Raw genomic sequence first — 18,377 nt, forward strand, 5'->3', positions numbered from 1 at the left:
CCCTGGGTGGCTCCTTCAGCAGTGAAATGTGCCTGTGGGTGCTGTGCGGGTCCCCTCCGGCTCCCAGCTGGCCATTTCCAGAAAACCCCATAGCAACAGTAGCAGCATCCCACTGGTACCCGCTTGCCTGGGGCATCTCTCGACTCACCGGCATTTTTGGGCTTGAGGAGCTCTCAACTTTTCGGCTCCTGTGCCCATCCTTTCCCCGGTACTTTCTCCTGGGCACATGTGTCAGCTCCAACAGGCCATCACCTGCCTGCTGGGTCAACATCAGGATCTTAAATCCAGACCTCTCCCAGCGGCAGGACAAGCCTGGTACAGCCAGCCACAGAAGGGGATGTGTACCAGAACCGGCGTGGGCACCCCGCTTGCTCCAAGCCAGGCAGAGAGGGGGGTTTCAGCAGTGCAGGGTGCTAAGGGGAGGCAGATTACAGCGGGGCTGCGAAACCCCCACCTGCACAGCAGCAGCTGGGCTGATGCAATCCTCCCTGGCGCTGCGCTGGGGCAGCGGGCTCACCCCATGGTCGCCCCATAGATGAGTGCTGCATCCCAGCACATCCTCAATACAATGTGGGATTGAGCCAGGTCCAGGCACCTCCACACCAACAAAACACCCAGCACCCAGATGGGTCCCATCTCCATCCACGCCTGCCCTCCCTGGTGTTACCCAGCACCCCGTTCCAGGGCAGACCAGCGCCAGGGATACTCCCAGAGACACAGGGACAAATCCAGCCCTGGCCCTGCCTGGCTGCAGGAACATGGGGCAAAGCTGGAGATGGGAACGGTGAGGAGCAAAGGCAGAGCCCAGAGGAGGAGGTGCGCCCGGCACATGCACTGCATAGGAACATGCCTGAGCATCCCAAAACCACCACGGAAGTAGCCGTTCTCGAGAGCAAGGGTGGGTCTGGAAGCAGGAGGTTGGGTAGAGCTGTCCCTTTGCCACTGAGCAGCATCAGGACCCCAGCACCACTGGAGGGGGGTCACAGCCTACCGCACCCCACGGCTGCTTGTGGTGCTGTGCCCTAGGGACATCCCACATTGCTCCCCATGCCCAGGGCCCCTCGGTTGCAGGAGTGCTGTGGATGCCATGTAGCAGGGACATTGCTTGCAGGAAGAGCCAGGAGTGAAAGAAATGAGTTGGAGCTTGTCTGAGTTTGCGTTTTGATCCCTTTTCCCAGCTTGGCCCCTGTGGGCTTCCCATTGCATCCAGGTCAAACAGCTCCTGGTGCCTTTTGGCAATGCGGTGCCCCAGCCCCCATTGGTGGGATGCCAAAAGTAGCTGCTGGAGCTGTCCCTGCCCCATCCCAGGGAGGGCAGGGGCACAGGGCACAGTGGGACACATGCAAGGCAGCCACTGAGCTGTTCCACAGGGTCCCAGCACCCACATCACCATGGGGCCATGGAGCGAGGAAAAGGGATGACTTCTGAAGCACCATCAGGGAGGGCTTATCGGTGTTGCTCCCATCCTGCTCACCCACCTATCTGCTTGAAACCCTTCCCTTTCTTTGCAAACCAGCCCATGGAGGAAGACGGGAAAGAAGGCTTTTCCCTCACCTCCACCTTTTGGTTCCTGAAAGCCAAGGGCTGACGGCAGGTGGCCAGCACTTCGAACAGCAGCGATCCTTCAACCCTTTGGGGACAAATGCTTCAAAAAGGAGTTTTACAGCTTAAAAATTGAAGCACAAAGACTTTCCCTGTGTTTAAATACCCAGGGACCGCAGGGTGACCACCGCATGGCCAAGGGGCAGCCCCAAAGCACCCCATTCCCTACCACCCATCGCAGGCTGGCTGATCTGTTCCCAACCGGCTGTAGTGCCTCTGGCAGGCTCCCGCCTTGCTCCCTTGCACCGGTGCCTGCCTGCAGAGCAGGGGAGAAGGGGGGGAATCACCCCACTTCTCCGAGCTTGGGGGGCTCAGAGCTATTGGAACCCCTCTGCCACACCACTGAAAAACAGCACAGAGCACAGCCAGTCCCTGAGCTGCCCCTCTGACCCCAGCCACCGGCTGCAGGGTGGGGGGACCCTGGCATCAGGCTCTGCTTTACCCCATCTCCCTCCGCTGCTGCATGTGGTCCCCGGGGTGTGCTGGGTCCTGCAGCCTGGGACCCCACAGCTTTTGCAATGGGGTTTGGGTCCTCTGGGATACTTGTCAGGACGGTGAGTTCACACTGCCCCGGTTGAACTCGGGTTCCCTGCAGATGGATTAAAATAGAGCCCCGGGCCAGCAGTTGAGCAACCATGGAGTGAGCTCCTCGCACCGACAGTTGCTCAGTGCTTCCCCCATCGCAATTTCTGCCCATGCTCCAGAGCAGAGTGTGTCATTTCCCGTCTCTTCTGCTGATCCATCAGACCCAAGTGCTCCCCTCCTGCACTGCCAGCATAAAGACAAAGGGCTGTAACCCTCTCCCACAGTTACTCCTGCCAAGCCACTGCAGTCACAACTAGTTCAGACTATTGCCGAGCCAAAAAAAGCCTCTCCCTACCTTTCAGCTATCAGCTCTGTCCCTGGGGGAATGGCTTTAAGCTGGCAGAGGGGAGATTCAGATTAGACAGTAGGAAAAAATTCCTCACTATGAGGGTGGTGAGGCACTGGCACAGGGTGCCCACAGAAGCTGTGGCTGCCGCATCCCTGGCAGTGTTCAAGGCCAGGTTGGACGGGGCTTGGAGCAACCTGCTCCAGTGGAAGGTGTCCCTGCCCGTGGCAGGGGGTTGGAACCAGATGAGCTTTAAGGTCCCTTCCAACCTAAACCATGTTGTGATTCTATGAAAATGAACATCTGCCGGGGACCAAGGCCGCCCAAAGCTGCAGCAGCGTCAGCACCTCTGTGGCTTCTCATGGGGGTTCCCACGCGTCCCCTGAGTCCACCCCTCCACGCACCTGAGCTTTGCAGCCCAAACCAGGGTGGGAGCAGCAGGCAGCAAAGGGCACGTGCATAGCTGTGGGATACACCAGCATGTCCCAGACCGAGACTGATCCCTCCCTGGCTCCACTCTCTGAGCTGCCTGGAAAGGGCCTTTCACTGCTTCATTTTGAGCGCAGAATTACCCTCTGTCATTTCCCAGACCCGCACAGAGTGGCTCCACTGCACCTTGTGGACCATCTGTGGTACCACCAGCTGCACAAACCACTTCCATCCATCAGCTGCTGCCTTCCAGTTCAGGGGGCTCCCATGAGCATTAGTTTCAGTATGAATGGACCAGAGGGTCAGTGCCCAGGAGCACTGGGATGCTCCTGCAGGGCTGAGCATCCCCCTGGTGCCCCTTTCTCAGATGCACACGTGGAGGAAGAACAGTTTAGGCTGAGGGATGTTTTACTGCCTGCGCACAGAGCAAATCTGTAGGTGGGATTCCCAATGCATCAATCAACACCAGCCCAAACTGGAAGAAATAGTATTTCTCTTCCAGCTCCAGCAGGTTTACAGGGCTCAGGGCTGACCTGAAGCTTTGCAGCGGCTCCCAATGACAGGATGATACGTGGAAGCAGTGGAAAAACTAGCAGCCAACTCAAGCAAAGTTTCCAAGGAAAGCTGTGGCTGCGTGTGCCGCTCCTGGAGCAAAGTGAGAGGTGCCAGAGTCCTCTCCTTGCAGCAGCTCCTGGCTGTAAAAACCCATGTCAGCACAACGCCTGCACCGTGTCAGTGACGTGATGAGCTCTTTGCTATTTTTCCCCCCCTTGCAGATGGAGACGCAGCCAGCCGGGGCCAGGGGAAGCTGACTCGCACTGGCTGCTTGGCTCTGAGAACTGAATTCCATAGGCGTTAAAGCCTCCAAAAATGCCCTATGGATTCAGTTCTGCAGCTGGGCAGCAAATGAGCCTCAGACCTCCAGGAAGAGAATGCGACTGTGAGTTGTTCCTGCAAGGAACATGCAAATCTTTGCTCCTGTACAGAGACCAGGGTATGGATGGAGGTGAGTTACAGCCACCATGGGAAATCCACTCAAGGCAGTGGCTGTTTGTATCATGCTTTCTCTCAAGCCAACTACAAAATGCTTTCTCCCATCTGGAAGTGAAATGGCACTTGAGAAAATAAATGCATTGCTACCTCCTGCTGTACTGCATGGATTGTAAGCCTCTGCTAAAAATACACATGGTCAGAACAACAGCCTGGGTGTGCCCAGCCATCTCCTGTTCAGAGTCCGGGCAGCGAAACCAAACAAAGCTTTGGAGAAGATAAACAGGACAGGATGGGTAAAGTTAAGGGTTCTGCTTGCTCTTGCCCCACAGGCCCCAGAGATGTCCACTGTAACACAGTGCAAAGCTGCCACAGGAATTTAGTGGCTGGAGGAGTAGCATTTAGGATAGATTATGCAAGTCATGTAGCACCTGATCATCACCATAGGGCAGATCTCATGCTTTCCCTCACCTTGCCTGGAAAAGCTGGTTTGCATCTGCTCCAGGATCTCACCTAAAGCAGCCCCTTCTCATGGTAAACAGCATCCAGCTCCGACAGCCCAGCTGTGCCCTGAACCAAATATAGAGGATGGGGGGGGGAACTAAATCTCCTTCCAGCATCCCCTCAGAGCACAAGGATCCAATGCACAAACTTTGGGTTCACTGCTTAAGTTCACTACTGCTGCCTGTAGGAGCAGTTGCTGCTGCAGGAAGGATAGGGAGTGCAACACCAGCGCTGCAGCAAAACTGCTGCAGACCAGGAGAGAGGACATCTAACTGCACATCTCCACCTAGGCAAGATGCTCTGCTTTGCTAAGGAAGACTAAAAGACAGGAATTGCTGGGTAACCAAAGGTATAGCAGGTCAGCCACCAGTCATTAGTGGAGGCCTTTTCCAGCCTGTTCAGCAAGTCATGCAGCCACTCTTGCAACACAGCTAAGCAGCATCGGTTTGGTCTGAGGTTTCTGCAGCAGTTTGTCTGGTTCAGCCCTCTTGCAGCTTTATCTGGCAGTAGAATTAGCCTATTTCCAAGAAGCCGATGGGGGAAGAGGAAATTCAGACAGTTGATGAGAAATTGTTGCATTAATTTTTTAGAAAATCCACTTGCTTTGACTTTATAGTAACTCCGAGCCTCCAAGTTCAGCCTCACAGGCTCTCTCCTTTGCTTTGTGGATCAGGAGCACACAATATTAGGCCTTTCTTCCACATGGCATGTCAGGAGGAGGCTACAGGGGACAGAGCAGATCCCCTGTTTCTCCTGCACACTCTAGAAAGTCCCTACTGGTCCCCGAAGAGGAAGCTGTCAGGCAGCAAACTGGGGCAAGGCAGGATACTGCCAAGCAAAGCAAGCAAAATAAGCCACCACAGCTGAGCCAGAGCCACATCAGAAGCCATCCCTAACTTTGCAGAAGGGTGTCAGACCAGTTTGCAGGTTGTTCACAGGAGAGCGCTGTCAGGCAGCTAAAAACCGGGAATATAAGCATTTGCATTTGAGATTTTTTTATTCTTTATAATCATTTAAAAGGTACAGAAGGTTACAAGCAAGTCAGACCCAGCCCCTCACAGCCCTCCAGGCTTCCAGCACAACTCCAAAGTCCACCCTTCCAAGAGACCAAGGTGTGGAAGTGCTGGGGTTCACAACTCCAGTAACCTCGCTGGAGAGCCAGCATCTCCAACCAGAGCTGAGTGGGACCCAGAGGAGGGCCCTCAGCAGTGATTTTGACAAGGACATGTGGCCAGGAGAACTGAGCACCAGGTTACCAAACGTAAGAGGATGGGGACACCAGGATCTTCTGCCAGCGTGTACAGAAGTGCTGCATACAGGCATCACACGGTGATTAAGCACAATGGAATGGTCATAAACAGCAGTGACAAGACATGCAAATATTTGCCCTTTACAGTGTTGGAGAACCCCTCTCTCCACTGGGACCTGCACTGCCCCCAGCCTGGAGGAAATCCTGCTCTGATCTCCTTACTGAGTGCCAGGAAGGGGGCCAGCTTCCAGGACCTTCCCTTGGACAGAGTAGGAAGAGGCCAATGTTTTCTATTCAAGGGCTGCTTTCTGCAGACCCCCCACCAGACTGTGACCACACAACCAACAAGTGGAAATCAAACAGTCATTTCAAAGGCAGAACCAAAGAGCTGATCTGACAGCCGAGTGCCACGTGGTTTCTTCACAGGGCAGGCACTGTGCAAACAGGGTAAAGTTGCCATAAGCTTGTGAAGGATGGGGAGCAGTTAAAAGCCAACAGGGGTGGTGGCATTCATTGCTTGTGCTACTTGCCAGCTGCACCAAGAACAGCTGCCAACTGGTTCCCACAAGGGCTCTGGAGCATCTGTCTGGCGGGTGACAGACTACATCAATGTCTCAGTTTCTTTTTCTTCTTACGGTTCCGGTCCTCGCTGCTGTCATCTGCCTCACTGGCACTGGGGGTCACAGCCTGCTGGATAACTTTCTTTTCCACTGCATATTCCTGCTCTCCTATCTTGGGGTCTCCCTTCACTAAGAACTCCCCTTTCCTGTAGGTTATGGAGACGCTGGTACGTGGGTAGGTGCCGTAAACCCTCCGGAGATCATCCTTCACAAATGCTGGGAGATCTTTCCTTGGTCCAAACACCTTTCCGAGCTTCCCCCATTGAAGCTCCCCTCTCATTGTGAAGCCTTCTGGCCATGTGTCTCGATACTGGTCTGACCTCTGGTAGGCAGCATACGGATTGTAGTTTGCATAGGGATGGTAGAGAGGGACGGGGACCATGGGAGGGAAGTGCCAGGTGTAGTATGGACGGAAGTAGGGACTGGAGGCACCATAGAGGTGGTGATACTCCACCTGACCCCCCTCATAGTCAGGGTGGCTGTTCCGGTCCACCACAAAGGTGATGGGTCGGCTGTAGAAGTTGTGCATGTGGATGGGAGGGAACATCACAGGGCTGGTCATGTCTTCTGCTCTCCCAGCCCGCAGCGGTGGGTAGGCATAGGCAGAAGGTGGGATCATGGCTGGGTAGTACTCCCGTGGCACAAAGCCAGACTGGTACATGGTGCAGGAGCTGGGGTTTTACACAAGGGATGTTTCGTCAGAGCAGCTGCTGAGTCTCAAAAGCTGCGAGGGGAAGAGAAACAATTCACATTGGTTATATACATTGCAGAACCAGGCTGAGTAAGGAGGTACACTTAGCAGCGCTGTAAGCATACCAACTAATAAAAGATGCTCCCTACATCTGCAGTTGCAGGGCAGTAACATGCCAAGAACAAGCAGAGCCTCATTGCCAGCGACTGCCTGCTAGCTGCTCAGGACTCCGCATTTAACCCAGCCAGATCTCAGTTAAAAGGATGGGAACTAGCTGGCATAGAAACCACTGCGGGCAGAAGAGATGGCCTCACATCCTTGTGACATATCTACACTGCTGGGAAGCTGCAAGAAGCTGGAGACCCTTGGGCAGGCATTAAAATGGGGAAGGCAAGCACCAGTGAAACATGCTTGCTTTATTTTTCAGCCAAGATGAAAGAGGACACAGCTCAGCCCTGCTGCAATCATTCATGTCCTTGCCCAGCCAGGGAGACCTTAAATTAACAAAAGCAAGCTTCAACAGTCCTTGACTCTCTCCCCATCCTCCCAAAGCCCTTCTGCTCTGATCAGCAAACAAGAGCTGCGCCTCCTCTTTGTTTCTAGAACAAAATCCATGTGCATCTACATTTCCTCTGACACAGTTCTTGTGTAAAAGCATCTCACTTCAGTCTCACCAGTTATCATTCGCATTTACGTGTGGATTATACCTTGAGAAGCTGACCCACAGCTGAATTTGTTCCTAGCCTGCCCTCACCAGACAATCCAAGTATCCTCCAGGGCATTAAGCAATGTACTCCCATGACTCATTCTCTCCCCAAGGGCAGGAAGGGAAGCTGTGTACATAGCATTGGGTTTTTTAAAGAAACTTTGCTACCAGAGGCAGGAAAAGTCCCTGCACAGAATTAAAACCAGCGAGTTGTTGTCCCCATTCCCCCCACCCCTCAGATTCAGGCCCTGTAGGCTCTTTTTGCTTCAACCTTAACTACAGACTTGCCTCTCGAACAAGTGTTGACCAAGATGTAGAAACTCACCCCTCGGTTCTGTGCTTTCCCCCAGCCTCACAGGAAATTTGGCAGCCCCCTAAGAACCCGCCTGCCCCAAGCAATGCTGGGTACTACACAATGGAGGGTTTTCTCTTTCCAACCAGCACAAGTTGTTCCTGCCCCTTGAGGTTTGTGATCTGCACTAGCTCAAGCCTGCTTTTGCCATGGGTGCAGAGCTGGAAGTCCACCCTTGCACAGGGAAACAGCACTAGAGCATTTAGACAAGAGCAGGCAGTACCCTTCAACAAGACTGGCAGCCTAGGAGCTGCAGGAGCCCATCATAACCATCACCTCCTCAAACAGGAGGAAAGGAAGTCTACAACCTGCTTCATTTAGAGGCATTACAAAAATAAAGACTGAAGAGGCTTCAAGGCAAATCAAGCTTGAACAGGTTTGGCTGAGGTTCCCCAGCAGGTGATGGGGAGGAGGAGAGCAGGCACTGTGGTATTTCCTGCACTTAGCCCAGCTCCCACCAGAGCATAGCTCAGGCACCCACCAAGCAGGGACAGGGCTGGGTGCTCCTCGGGGCTTGAGGGCTCCTAAACATCTCTTCCCGAATTTCCCTGGCTGCTCGGAAAAGGAGCTGAGCCTCCTGCAGCTCCACTACACCCTGTTTGAGCACTCCTCATTGTACCTTTATTGAGAGGATACTATTAGCTAGTTCCCCAACATCTTGCCTGCCTAACTTGCTCAGAGCCACCACAGAAATCCAGGGGGATATCGTATGTCAATGGCAGCATGAGGTGGGTAAATGGAATAAAATGATCTCTTCTTAAAAACCAGTCTCAGTGCCTCTCTTAATCCAGTTCAACCCTACTGAGAGCCACAGGATCATTTCCATGGACCCTCTGTGTTTCAGAGCAAGTGGTCTGTACAGAGCACACAGCTATTGCAACCACTGAGGGAAACAATGCAAGCCCAGCTTGCCCCTCCTGCTTCATGCCAGTTTAGGACAGCCCTGGAGAAGCTGTTCTCTCATCTAGCATCTCACCCTGCATTTTGGCTGGCAGCATCAGTGCTCCCAGGTCTTGCCTGCAGCTGCAGGAGAGGTGACAGGCCATCTCAATCACTCAGGTTCCAGCACCAAGGCAGCCCAAGCACTGCTGTTAATTGCTTTGATTTTGCACTGGGAAAAGATAAGGGGAACAAGCTGGTGGCTCAGGCAGGCAGGATGGCCCGCAAGACAAAGCAAAGTGAAGAGGTAAGAGGGAGAATGAGATGAGGATTAAGCAGGGCTGGGAGTGCTCCCGGGCAGCATTGTCACATGCCTGACCACAGAAGCAAAGACATTTCCCTGGAAGCAGATCACCCCAGAGGAGGGTGCTGACAGCAGTCATAGTGCAGACAGCACTTCACAGCTCCAGAGGAAGAATGAAAACCCGCCAGGACAAATCCTGGCTCCGTGCTGGGGCTTTGGCTGCCTGATGCTGCCCGGTCCCTGCTGCTCCCCATCACTGAGCTCTCCCCTGTGCCCAAGCACCAGAGCTCTCCGGACTGCCCCAGCACAGGCTTACCTTCACAAGCACAAGGGGACAAATCCCAGCTCCTGGCTTCCAGGGCACAGCACTCCTCTGAAGCACTAGGTCTGTTGCAACAAGGTTTTGGTATGCTGGAGGCACAAGGCTCCTGCTCTGCCCCTCCAGAGCTGCAGCCTTGTGCTCCCAGAGGCTGACAACATGATTTACCCCACCATTACACCAGTGCCTATCGTTCATATTGACCTTCAGGCTGCTTCAGCTTCCAAGGTGGGTTTTAGGAGACCACATCTGGAGTAAAACCCTGCTAGAGAATGCAGGGCTGAGCTAGAGTGTGACAGACCCACATGTGTAGGAATAGAGGCTTTTAAGAGCACCAGTACCAGCTTGCCTGGTCCTGTCCGATGCTCACCAAGACGTGAGAGCAGGCAGTGCTTCAAGGGAAACAGGGTTTGCCAGGAAGGTGATCTTTTGTAAGGCCATCTGATGGTCAGAAGGCATCAAAAGCCAGATCCTTAAGCAAACCAACCCCCAGACACCAACATTACCTAGTGGTACCCCTTAAGGAAAGGGTCCAACCCCCACTCCTTCCTCTTTACCTGCTCCTACTCCTGTTTCTCCAGTGCCAGCAGCCAGAGGCTGCTCTGCCTTTGGAAGCAAGCATCCAACAGCCTCAATCTCCCCAGCTCTTCAGGAGCAACTGTAGGACCAGAGAGGGGATCCTGGCTGACTTGTCTCCTCAGGCTACCATCCGCTTTCTACCCTTGCTCCAGTTTCAAGCTCTGCTGTGCCTTCTGAAACATCACCATACCCATTGCCTGGCGCCTGAGCAGGAAAGGGCAAAACAGTCCTTAAAGCTTGATTGAGCTCTGCGAAATGCCTCCCTGGTCCCAAAAGCCACAGCCAGCCATCACCACACACCAGCTTCTTGGTGGCACAGGCTGCAAGGGTGGCTGGGCAGGCAGCACGCTGTGCTTAGGAACCAAGCCTCCCCAGCCTGGCCACTGGGGCTGTGGCTGCCAGCAGGCAGTAACAACAGACCAAGCCAGTAAGAAAGAGACGAGGCAGTCTCTCCCTTCAAGCCTTTCCAGCAGTTTTAACCTTGCTGGAAAAGGGTTCAATCCCACTTGGCTGGAGCTGAATGAAAAGCCAGGCACCAAATAAAGAGGCGAGAAAACTCACAAGAGGGTCACAGCCAGCTGAAATGAGATCCTCATCTCTGCTTGGTGAGAACATGATACTTCAGGCTCTTCCCAGGCTTGCCAGAGCAATTCCCTCACCCATGCTCAGCCATCTGGCAGCGCCTCTCCCTCCTCACACGTCTTGGTACAGGTCAAGGAGGCTGACACCACAGCTCCCAAAATACTTGATCTGCCCAGCGGAGCATGCTTCAGCGCCAGCTGACCCAGACAGAGTTGCCATGGAGCAGTCAAGCAATGTTTGCAATACAAAACCAGCCAGTACACTTGATAGCTCAAGTAGAGAGGGGATTTTGTTTCACCACTCTATTACACAGTTACTACAGGTGATGAATCCACCACTAGCTAATGCTGTTAGGGCTTTTCTAGTATCTAAAGCAGCAGAAATTACTTGCTAGCATTAGAAAAGCATGGTTTTACTGGACATGTCTCAGGGCAGTAGAACTTTACTGTCACCCAGGCTAGCTTTGAATCTGGGGAGCTTTCGGTGTTCCTAGTCATGGAGCATAAAACCCACTGGGAGCTGCAGAAAACAAAGGGAAGTGTAAATATTCAAGTACATGTCAGACTGCACATTCTCTAGGAGAGAGATTAAAGTGGTCCTGACTACAGAACAGGCACAGAGCAACACACACTGTGTGCCACGGTATCCAAGTGTGAAACTTCATACAAGTATCTCACATGTCTGCAGAGATCGTTTGCACCAAGACCAACAGTTCGAAAGTGTCACCAACTCTTCTGTCTGCCTGAAGCAGCAACCCACATTAGCTGGGTCCTCAGGTCAGGCTGGCAGCTTGGAATGGCTTGGATGCTTCCTTGGGGAGCACACCAAAAGCCAACACAACTGTAGAGACACTTTGCCTGCAGGAGAGGACATCTATTTTACTCTAAGAATCAACCAAGGCTATTCTTGCCTCACATCATTGCCCTGTGATCAGCTGCTAAACAGGGAGATCCCATTAAGTCACCTTTTCCTCTCCAGTGTTCCAGCACCCAAGCTTTCAGACTCTCCTTTCTAGCTTGCTTTCTGCCCTGCTCTCCCCATCCCACAAAAACCACAGATCTGTTGCCATTGCTCTGTAGCAACTCCCAAGGGCACAGGGATAAGTACCAGAAAAGCAACATTTCCCCTAACCAAGGGGATGAAGAAACGATGAGTTATTTCCAGTCAGTCTCCCCATTTTGAGCAGACTCTGCATAACTGCTGCCATCTGACAAAGCCCTGGCAAAGGCCTCCCTCGGAAAAAACCAAAGCTTCCAGGACTGCTCTGGGAGAGAGAGGTTAAACCTGAACATACTCATCGAGCTAAAGGTTTGTCTTCCACAGCTCCAATGCCAGACACACTCATCCAGCACCTAAGTAGCTGGAGATAGCACATGGGAGCTGATCACAACAAAGAGGTTTCTTATTTTTCCTTATCGCTTCCATTCCCACTGTTGCCAACATAAGATCATGCTCTGTTTGAGGTCTTTTAAGAAAAAGTCACCCAGGAGAAGATTCCCAAGTACTTCTTAGGGAGGTGGGAGAGCGGCATAGAAAGCCGTGCAGTACAACACAATAGCTTCGATCCTCCCCAGCCAGTAAAGGTCCTCAAGGCCAGAGGCACTGGCTGCCTTCCTAAAAGGGATGCTTTCCCTCAGCCAGACGTGCCTGGCAGCAACACAGGAATTCAAGGAAAGTGCAATAGCTGGGTCATTTCAGGACTTGATTTTTATGTATGGGAGCAGCTTCCACACCAGTGCCACTTAATCATGGAAGCACTTCTGAATTTTGCATCCCTCAGAGTAAAACAGCACCACGGGGTTTTGCTGCACTCTCCAAGAGAAAAGCAAACCCACAGTCCCAGGAAAGCACTCCAAGGAGAGTTAAATACTTCCACAAGAGATCACTACATCATGCAGTAGCCAATTACTAGCAGTACCAACCAGGGCTGCAGAGAACAGGTCTTGATTTACTGAAGTATGCCACAACCCGAGGGGAGGGTTGACTTCTAGGAAGAAACAAGGTCTTGTAGCATCAAGGGAGAGAGATGCTGTGTGGTACGCTGAGATGAAGCTTCTGCCCCACTCCTGCTCACACACTGCACTGCTGTGCTCTCTCCAGTGGCCCGGAGCACAGCCTGGACCAGCGCAGCAGGAGATCAGGAGGAACTCTCTGCTTCACACTTGAGCCTCAAGTGCCACCATGGTCACAGGTTTCTGCGTGCAATTCATGCCACAGTGCACGCAGCAATAACCTGCTTCCTGCAGGCAGAGCTGGCACCGCATGCCAGGAGCTGGTTACACACCAGTGTCTTCTTACACTGATCCTCGCTGAGATATTTGTAGATGGAAGGTTTGGTGAGGCGGGAGAACACAGCCTTTGCTTCTCAGAAAAAGGAGTGAGGCTATTTGCCATCCCTCGTACTGTCTAGTGGTAACATGTAAAGAAAGATAACCAATACTGAAAGCGGCTTGAAAACAGCCCACAAGAAAGAAAAGGGCTTTGCAGACAAGAGCAGGAACTTTAAATGAAAGCAATGACTCCACAGAGAGCAGCAAAGCTACAAGGTGGAATGGTTTTGAGAGAGATTAGAAGCAGAGATTAGTAGAAACAAGAGAAACCCAACCAATCCAGACAGGTTTGTGTGGGTTTACTAAAAGGGAAATACAAAAGCTATTCTGGTGGGATCAAAGAAAGCAGCAGACGGAGATGGCTGTGGGCCCCCCCTCATCCCCAGGGTGCAGAGCTGGACAGGAGCAGCAGCTGAGGGGTGACACCTCACCTTGGCAGCAGGACAAGCAGCCCAGGTTTCCAGAGCAGACCAATTCCTTCACCACTCATCTCTGAAGCTAACAGAAGATTAAGCTTTGAGCACAGCTGAGGAGCCAGGAACAGCCCCAAGCTGCAGGGCACCAGTATGTAAGCTTTGTAGAGTGCAAAAAAATGCTGGTCTACAAGGCTGTTCAGCCAGGAAGCAGCATGTTTGCTCCTCTGTCACACTGAGTGGTACAACTGGCATGGAAGAAAGCCTGCAAGCAGCCTCATCCCCTCCACACACCATTCACCCAGTCTGAGGAACTCCCCAGCAATGCTGGGGATCTGACCCTACTTCCCCCCACACCACAGGGGGGACCTTTCCATCAGGAACTACTTCAGTGTCCAGATTCTTACAGCTGCCCAAACCAACTGAAAAGATACCATGAGCATGACTGATACCAGAGCTCCTTTTGGGACAGACAGCCTCAAAGACCTCAGACACACCAGGAGATGGGCTCAGGACTGCTCCCAGCTCTTGCACCATGAATACCCTTCTTCAGCTCAGCCAAGAGGGAGGATTTAAGTTCTTAAGCCAGAAGACTCCAGTCCTCACCCTGCTTTTACTAGAGCACCAAAGAAAAGAGCTCCAGCTGGCACTAGTGACTGCAGAAATAACACTTAATGCATATTACAGTCAGTCACCCCTTATATAGGCACTTTGAAGAGGGAGTGGATCTGTTTCAGCTATTCAAAGCAGCATTCCCAGAAAGCACTGAAATCTGGTTTGGGTCTGGCATCTATTTCTGAGGTCTGTGAAGAGCCCAAACTCTGCATGAGGTCAAAACACGAGGAAAAGCCCTAGTCATTGCAGAGCAAGTCTTTACTTGACTCTGATGATCTAAAAACCACCCTGTGCATAACTCTGCTCACATAGCAGTCAAAACGCAACTCGGTGGTGACAGAGAGGTTTGGAGCAGCCACTCCTACTCTCACTGCAGCTGCCGAATAACACAGCAGGTCTGAAACAGCTGCACTGCCAAGAATAAGCCATGGTGAGTGCTACCACAGGGTGACTGCATCAGCAGGCAGGGCTCTGGAAGCCACCCTGCCTGACACTGTCACCCCTTCAGCCTCTCCCTGGGCACAGATGTCTGCTGCACCAACGTCTAGATTTTGGACACACTCCAAGCCTTCTCCTTTCTTGACTTGCCCTGCTTTCAGCATGGCCTAACTTCTGTGTTATTAGAGCTCCCACCACCAGTCTCATCTTCCTAGTAACCATCCCAGGCACCTTTTATATCAGAGGTCTTCCTCATCTGAGATTTGAATCTCTGTGCCCTGTATCTCAGGATCCAAAAAGCCACCAGCCTTTTCCTCATCTAAACCCTTTTCCAGACACGGCTCTGTATCTAGATATTACTTTCTTTAATTAAGCATATTTTAATCTGCACTTTATAGCATTCACAGTCCAAATGATTCCCTCCATATTCAAACACAGGCTGAACAGACCCACTCTTTCTCTCACTCGAGAGTTTATCTGATACCCATCATCTCTATCCACACAGTCTCTTCTTCAAAGAGATCTCAGTATCAATAAGCCCAAATTAGGAGACCATGGACCCCAGCTAGCACTTCTGCCCAGCTGATCCCCTTCAGATGGCAGTCGGGACTAACTTTTAGCAGTCCCTCACACCAATACATCAGCCAAGTGATCAACAGCTTCATTACCACACCACTCGTACCCCGTGATTATCTATACCCTTTTGCACACAGCTATGAAGCTACTAATCATTTCTTACAAAGCACATACAAGTGCTATTCAGTTACAAGTGTGTCACTGCTCCCACACCACTTAGTACTTGAGTGCAAGCCTACCCCTCTCCGCTCTGCCCTCCCGCAGCAAGTCTTTGCAACATAGACCTGATGAAGAGTCCCAGCAGCTTGCCCAAGGAGCATCACTCCAGCATCCCAGTCTTCAGACTTCATTACCATGCACAGATGTTTGTGCTTCTGCAGTCAGCTGCTCCCACCTTCATTTTCATCTCATTTTATACCTTATTCTTTCATTTCAGGATCCACTTTTTTGCCATGCTCTTGCCATCCTTCCACTAGTCTCCTCCCAAACAGACTATCCACCCCTGATTACTCCTTCCCTATTCGTCTCAGTTTTGCTACATCCATAACAGAGTCTGGCATTTCTGATATTGTCACCTAGGCAATCTCAGCCTTACAGGGTATTACTGATACAGGGCAGGTGGCCTTGCAAGGCTCTACCCTGCAAGAGTTGCTTCAACTCCTGGTTCCTCTTGGTCGCATATTATTTACTTTACACACTCCAAGACAAATCATTCTACTTTAGCCTTGATTCCTCTGCCTGGCTCCAGTTATCTACAGACAGTCTTTCTTGCACGGAGACAGTTTCAATAGCAGAGCAACATGTTTTACACACTGGTTTTGTGCTGTCACAGCATCCCACTCCCTCAGCTGCTTGATTACAGGTCTTTGCCCTTGAAGTGTTCTTGGTGTCCTACAAAGGCCGTAGCTGGCTACACAGCCTGGCTCTCCACAGGACTTCATGCCCACAGCGGGTTTCCTCTGTGGACAGACCAGCATCCAGTGCCACAACAAACCATTCGTTTCTTAACTACTTGTGTTTCAAATACACTTGGATCCATACTCCTGTGCAGCCTGCATTGAGGATGTGTGTTTAGAAGCGAGAAAGGCATAACTTCTTGTGCACTTGTACTACATCTTCCCATGGGATCAACACCCCAAACAGTAGGACAGGGTAGGAAACAGATTATGCCTTCTGTTACAACAGCAACACACACTGTTTCTAGCTCAAGTTCAAGCACCTGAGCTAGAATTACCCATGAGGATACTGCTCTTACTGCATCCCCCAAGGCAAACAGCTGCAGCATCTGCTGATCTACAACTCTGTAACACATTTGTTTTGTTAAGAAAAAAAAAAGACCCAACTACCTTCTGTTATGGTCTTTAGACAACACAGGCCATAGCTCAAAAGTAACTTTTTTTTTTAATGGGAATCAAAAGGCAATCTTCTGTTCCCAAGAAGGCAATCACTCAGAGAAGCCTTTCTGTGTCATCTTTTCCAAACTAAAGTATTTAAAGCCTATCACCACCCAACAACAACAATTTACATTAGTATCTTTCTAGAGAAGTTACGGGCTAGAGCACTGACATGAGTCAATGCCCAACCGAGTTATGATACTCTACTTGCATCTACTAGATAAAACAGATATGCTGGGGTGAAAGGCATCACCTCCAGAGACATTTAAGCATTTGTGTTTTCAAAAGCCCAACCAAAGTGCTGAATACCTCAGTTGCACACTGCTACTACTGCCAACATTTAAGCTAGCACTAGTACTGTTTTGCCATTCTAACTGGTAAAACATTGCAGCACAGGCCAATCTTTAGTCATAAGCACAGAAAACAGAGAGAGGCATTTATTTGGGGTGTGCGTACTCACATCCTGAGAAAAACCAACCAAGATGATGCCTTCACTTAACCGAGGAGCAAGAAACAGTAGAGGACACAACCTGATCTTAAGAAGGTAGCTTGCTTTCTACAGTCTCCTTTCACTGACGTACCTTAACAGCACATACAAAGCCAGGAGATGCACTAAGATACCACATCACACCTTGCAGAAGTTTTCCTGTAGTAACCAGGGCTGCAATACCTGCCTGAACATGCCCTTGTACCTAAAAGCAACAGAAAGCTCATTCCTTCAGCAACTACATTATGTACTCAGACAAGGAGCTTTAACCTTAGCTGCCTGTAGAAAAGACTACTAAAGCTAATACAAGGTACATGTCTCAGCTAGTGAGATGCCTTAGGGAATAAACAAAACAAAACAAAGCCCTTGAACATAAAAGCTCAGGCATAACAAGGGCAAGAGGCCACAGGTAACGGAACAGCTGAAGTCAGCACACAAAGCCAGCATGGAAAAACCTCAAAAGCACTCACCAAAACATCGGGTTCTTTCTCAAAGCAGCAAAACACTATTAGTAACAGAGCTGTAGATTTTAAAGTTACAGTCTGAATAGCATGGAGAAAAGCCCACCACTAAGCACTTTAGTGATGAGCCCTCCTTTTTCTCTGTTTTGCTCCCAGCTCCTTGCTCATGCTCAGCTACAAGCACCTAAGCTGGAGGTATTTGTACTCACTGCTCATTCAATAGGTTGTAATTAAGCAAGAAGCCGTACAAATGGCTCCCATCAGCACTATTATAAGCACCTGCACTGTTGTGTGCCTCCACAGTGCGAATCCCCACACAGGCTTGAAAAGGGGGACTGGGGCTGCAAGGTCAGCTCCTCACCACTCAGCACAACTGCTGCAGCCGAGCGTGTTCCCTGAGGATGCTTAATGCCATGCTGTGCTGCAGGTGATCTCAATAGCTAAAGACCTACAAATCACTCTTTAATTGCAAACCCTGTTGCCTGCAATTAATTGCCTGGCTTCTGTGAATTTATAAAAATGACCTGTTCAGGAAGCCAACGGTGAATCTAATACATAAAATCATTGGGAAGCAGTAGGATGCAATGGTGCTTTTCAGTTGGCTTTTGCCTTTTCTCTGGTGAAATTTGTGGCTAGTTGGGTGGGAGCAGCTGCTGCAGTGAGGGTATGTGGGGATGTGTATGCTGAAAGCAGCAATAAACGTGCAGATGAGGCCCTCAGTGACATGGTTTAGTGGCAGTCTTGGCAGTCCTGAGCTAACAGTTGGACTTGATGACCTTAGAGGTCTTTTTCAATCTAGTTGATTTTGTGATTCTATGGTTCTAACAGGAGTTACTAGGAAAAAAGGTCCAAAGAGAGATCTTTAAGTCACGAAGGACAACTCCAGTCTCTATTTTTTTAAGGATACGGGATGTAATGTAAGTCTTTGGAGATACTTTGGAAGTATCTGGTGGCTAAGGCCAGAGACAAGTATTCGATGGATGCCA

At 51.0% G+C, this 18,377-nt stretch overlaps 1 protein-coding gene across 1 annotated transcript; it reads right to left on the reverse strand.

Annotated features, from left to right (window-relative positions):
• Positions 1-5,380: 5,380 nt before the first annotated feature.
• C5H10orf95 (chromosome 5 C10orf95 homolog) lies at positions 5,381-16,984 on the reverse strand. Its single transcript, XM_030487149.1, has 2 exons — positions 16,904-16,984; positions 5,381-6,989 (listed from the first exon to the last, which is right to left on the reverse strand). The coding sequence occupies exon 2, from the start codon at positions 6,924-6,926 to the stop codon at positions 6,252-6,254; it is 675 nt and encodes a 224-aa protein (XP_030343009.1). The 5' UTR covers positions 6,927-6,989; positions 16,904-16,984; the 3' UTR covers positions 5,381-6,251.
• Between the last annotated feature and the right edge of the window lie 1,393 nt (positions 16,985-18,377).

Source organism: Strigops habroptila, chromosome 5, assembly GCF_004027225.2.
Source record: "Strigops habroptila isolate Jane chromosome 5, bStrHab1.2.pri, whole genome shotgun sequence".
Classification (NCBI taxonomy): domain Eukaryota; kingdom Metazoa; phylum Chordata; class Aves; order Psittaciformes; family Psittacidae; genus Strigops; species Strigops habroptila.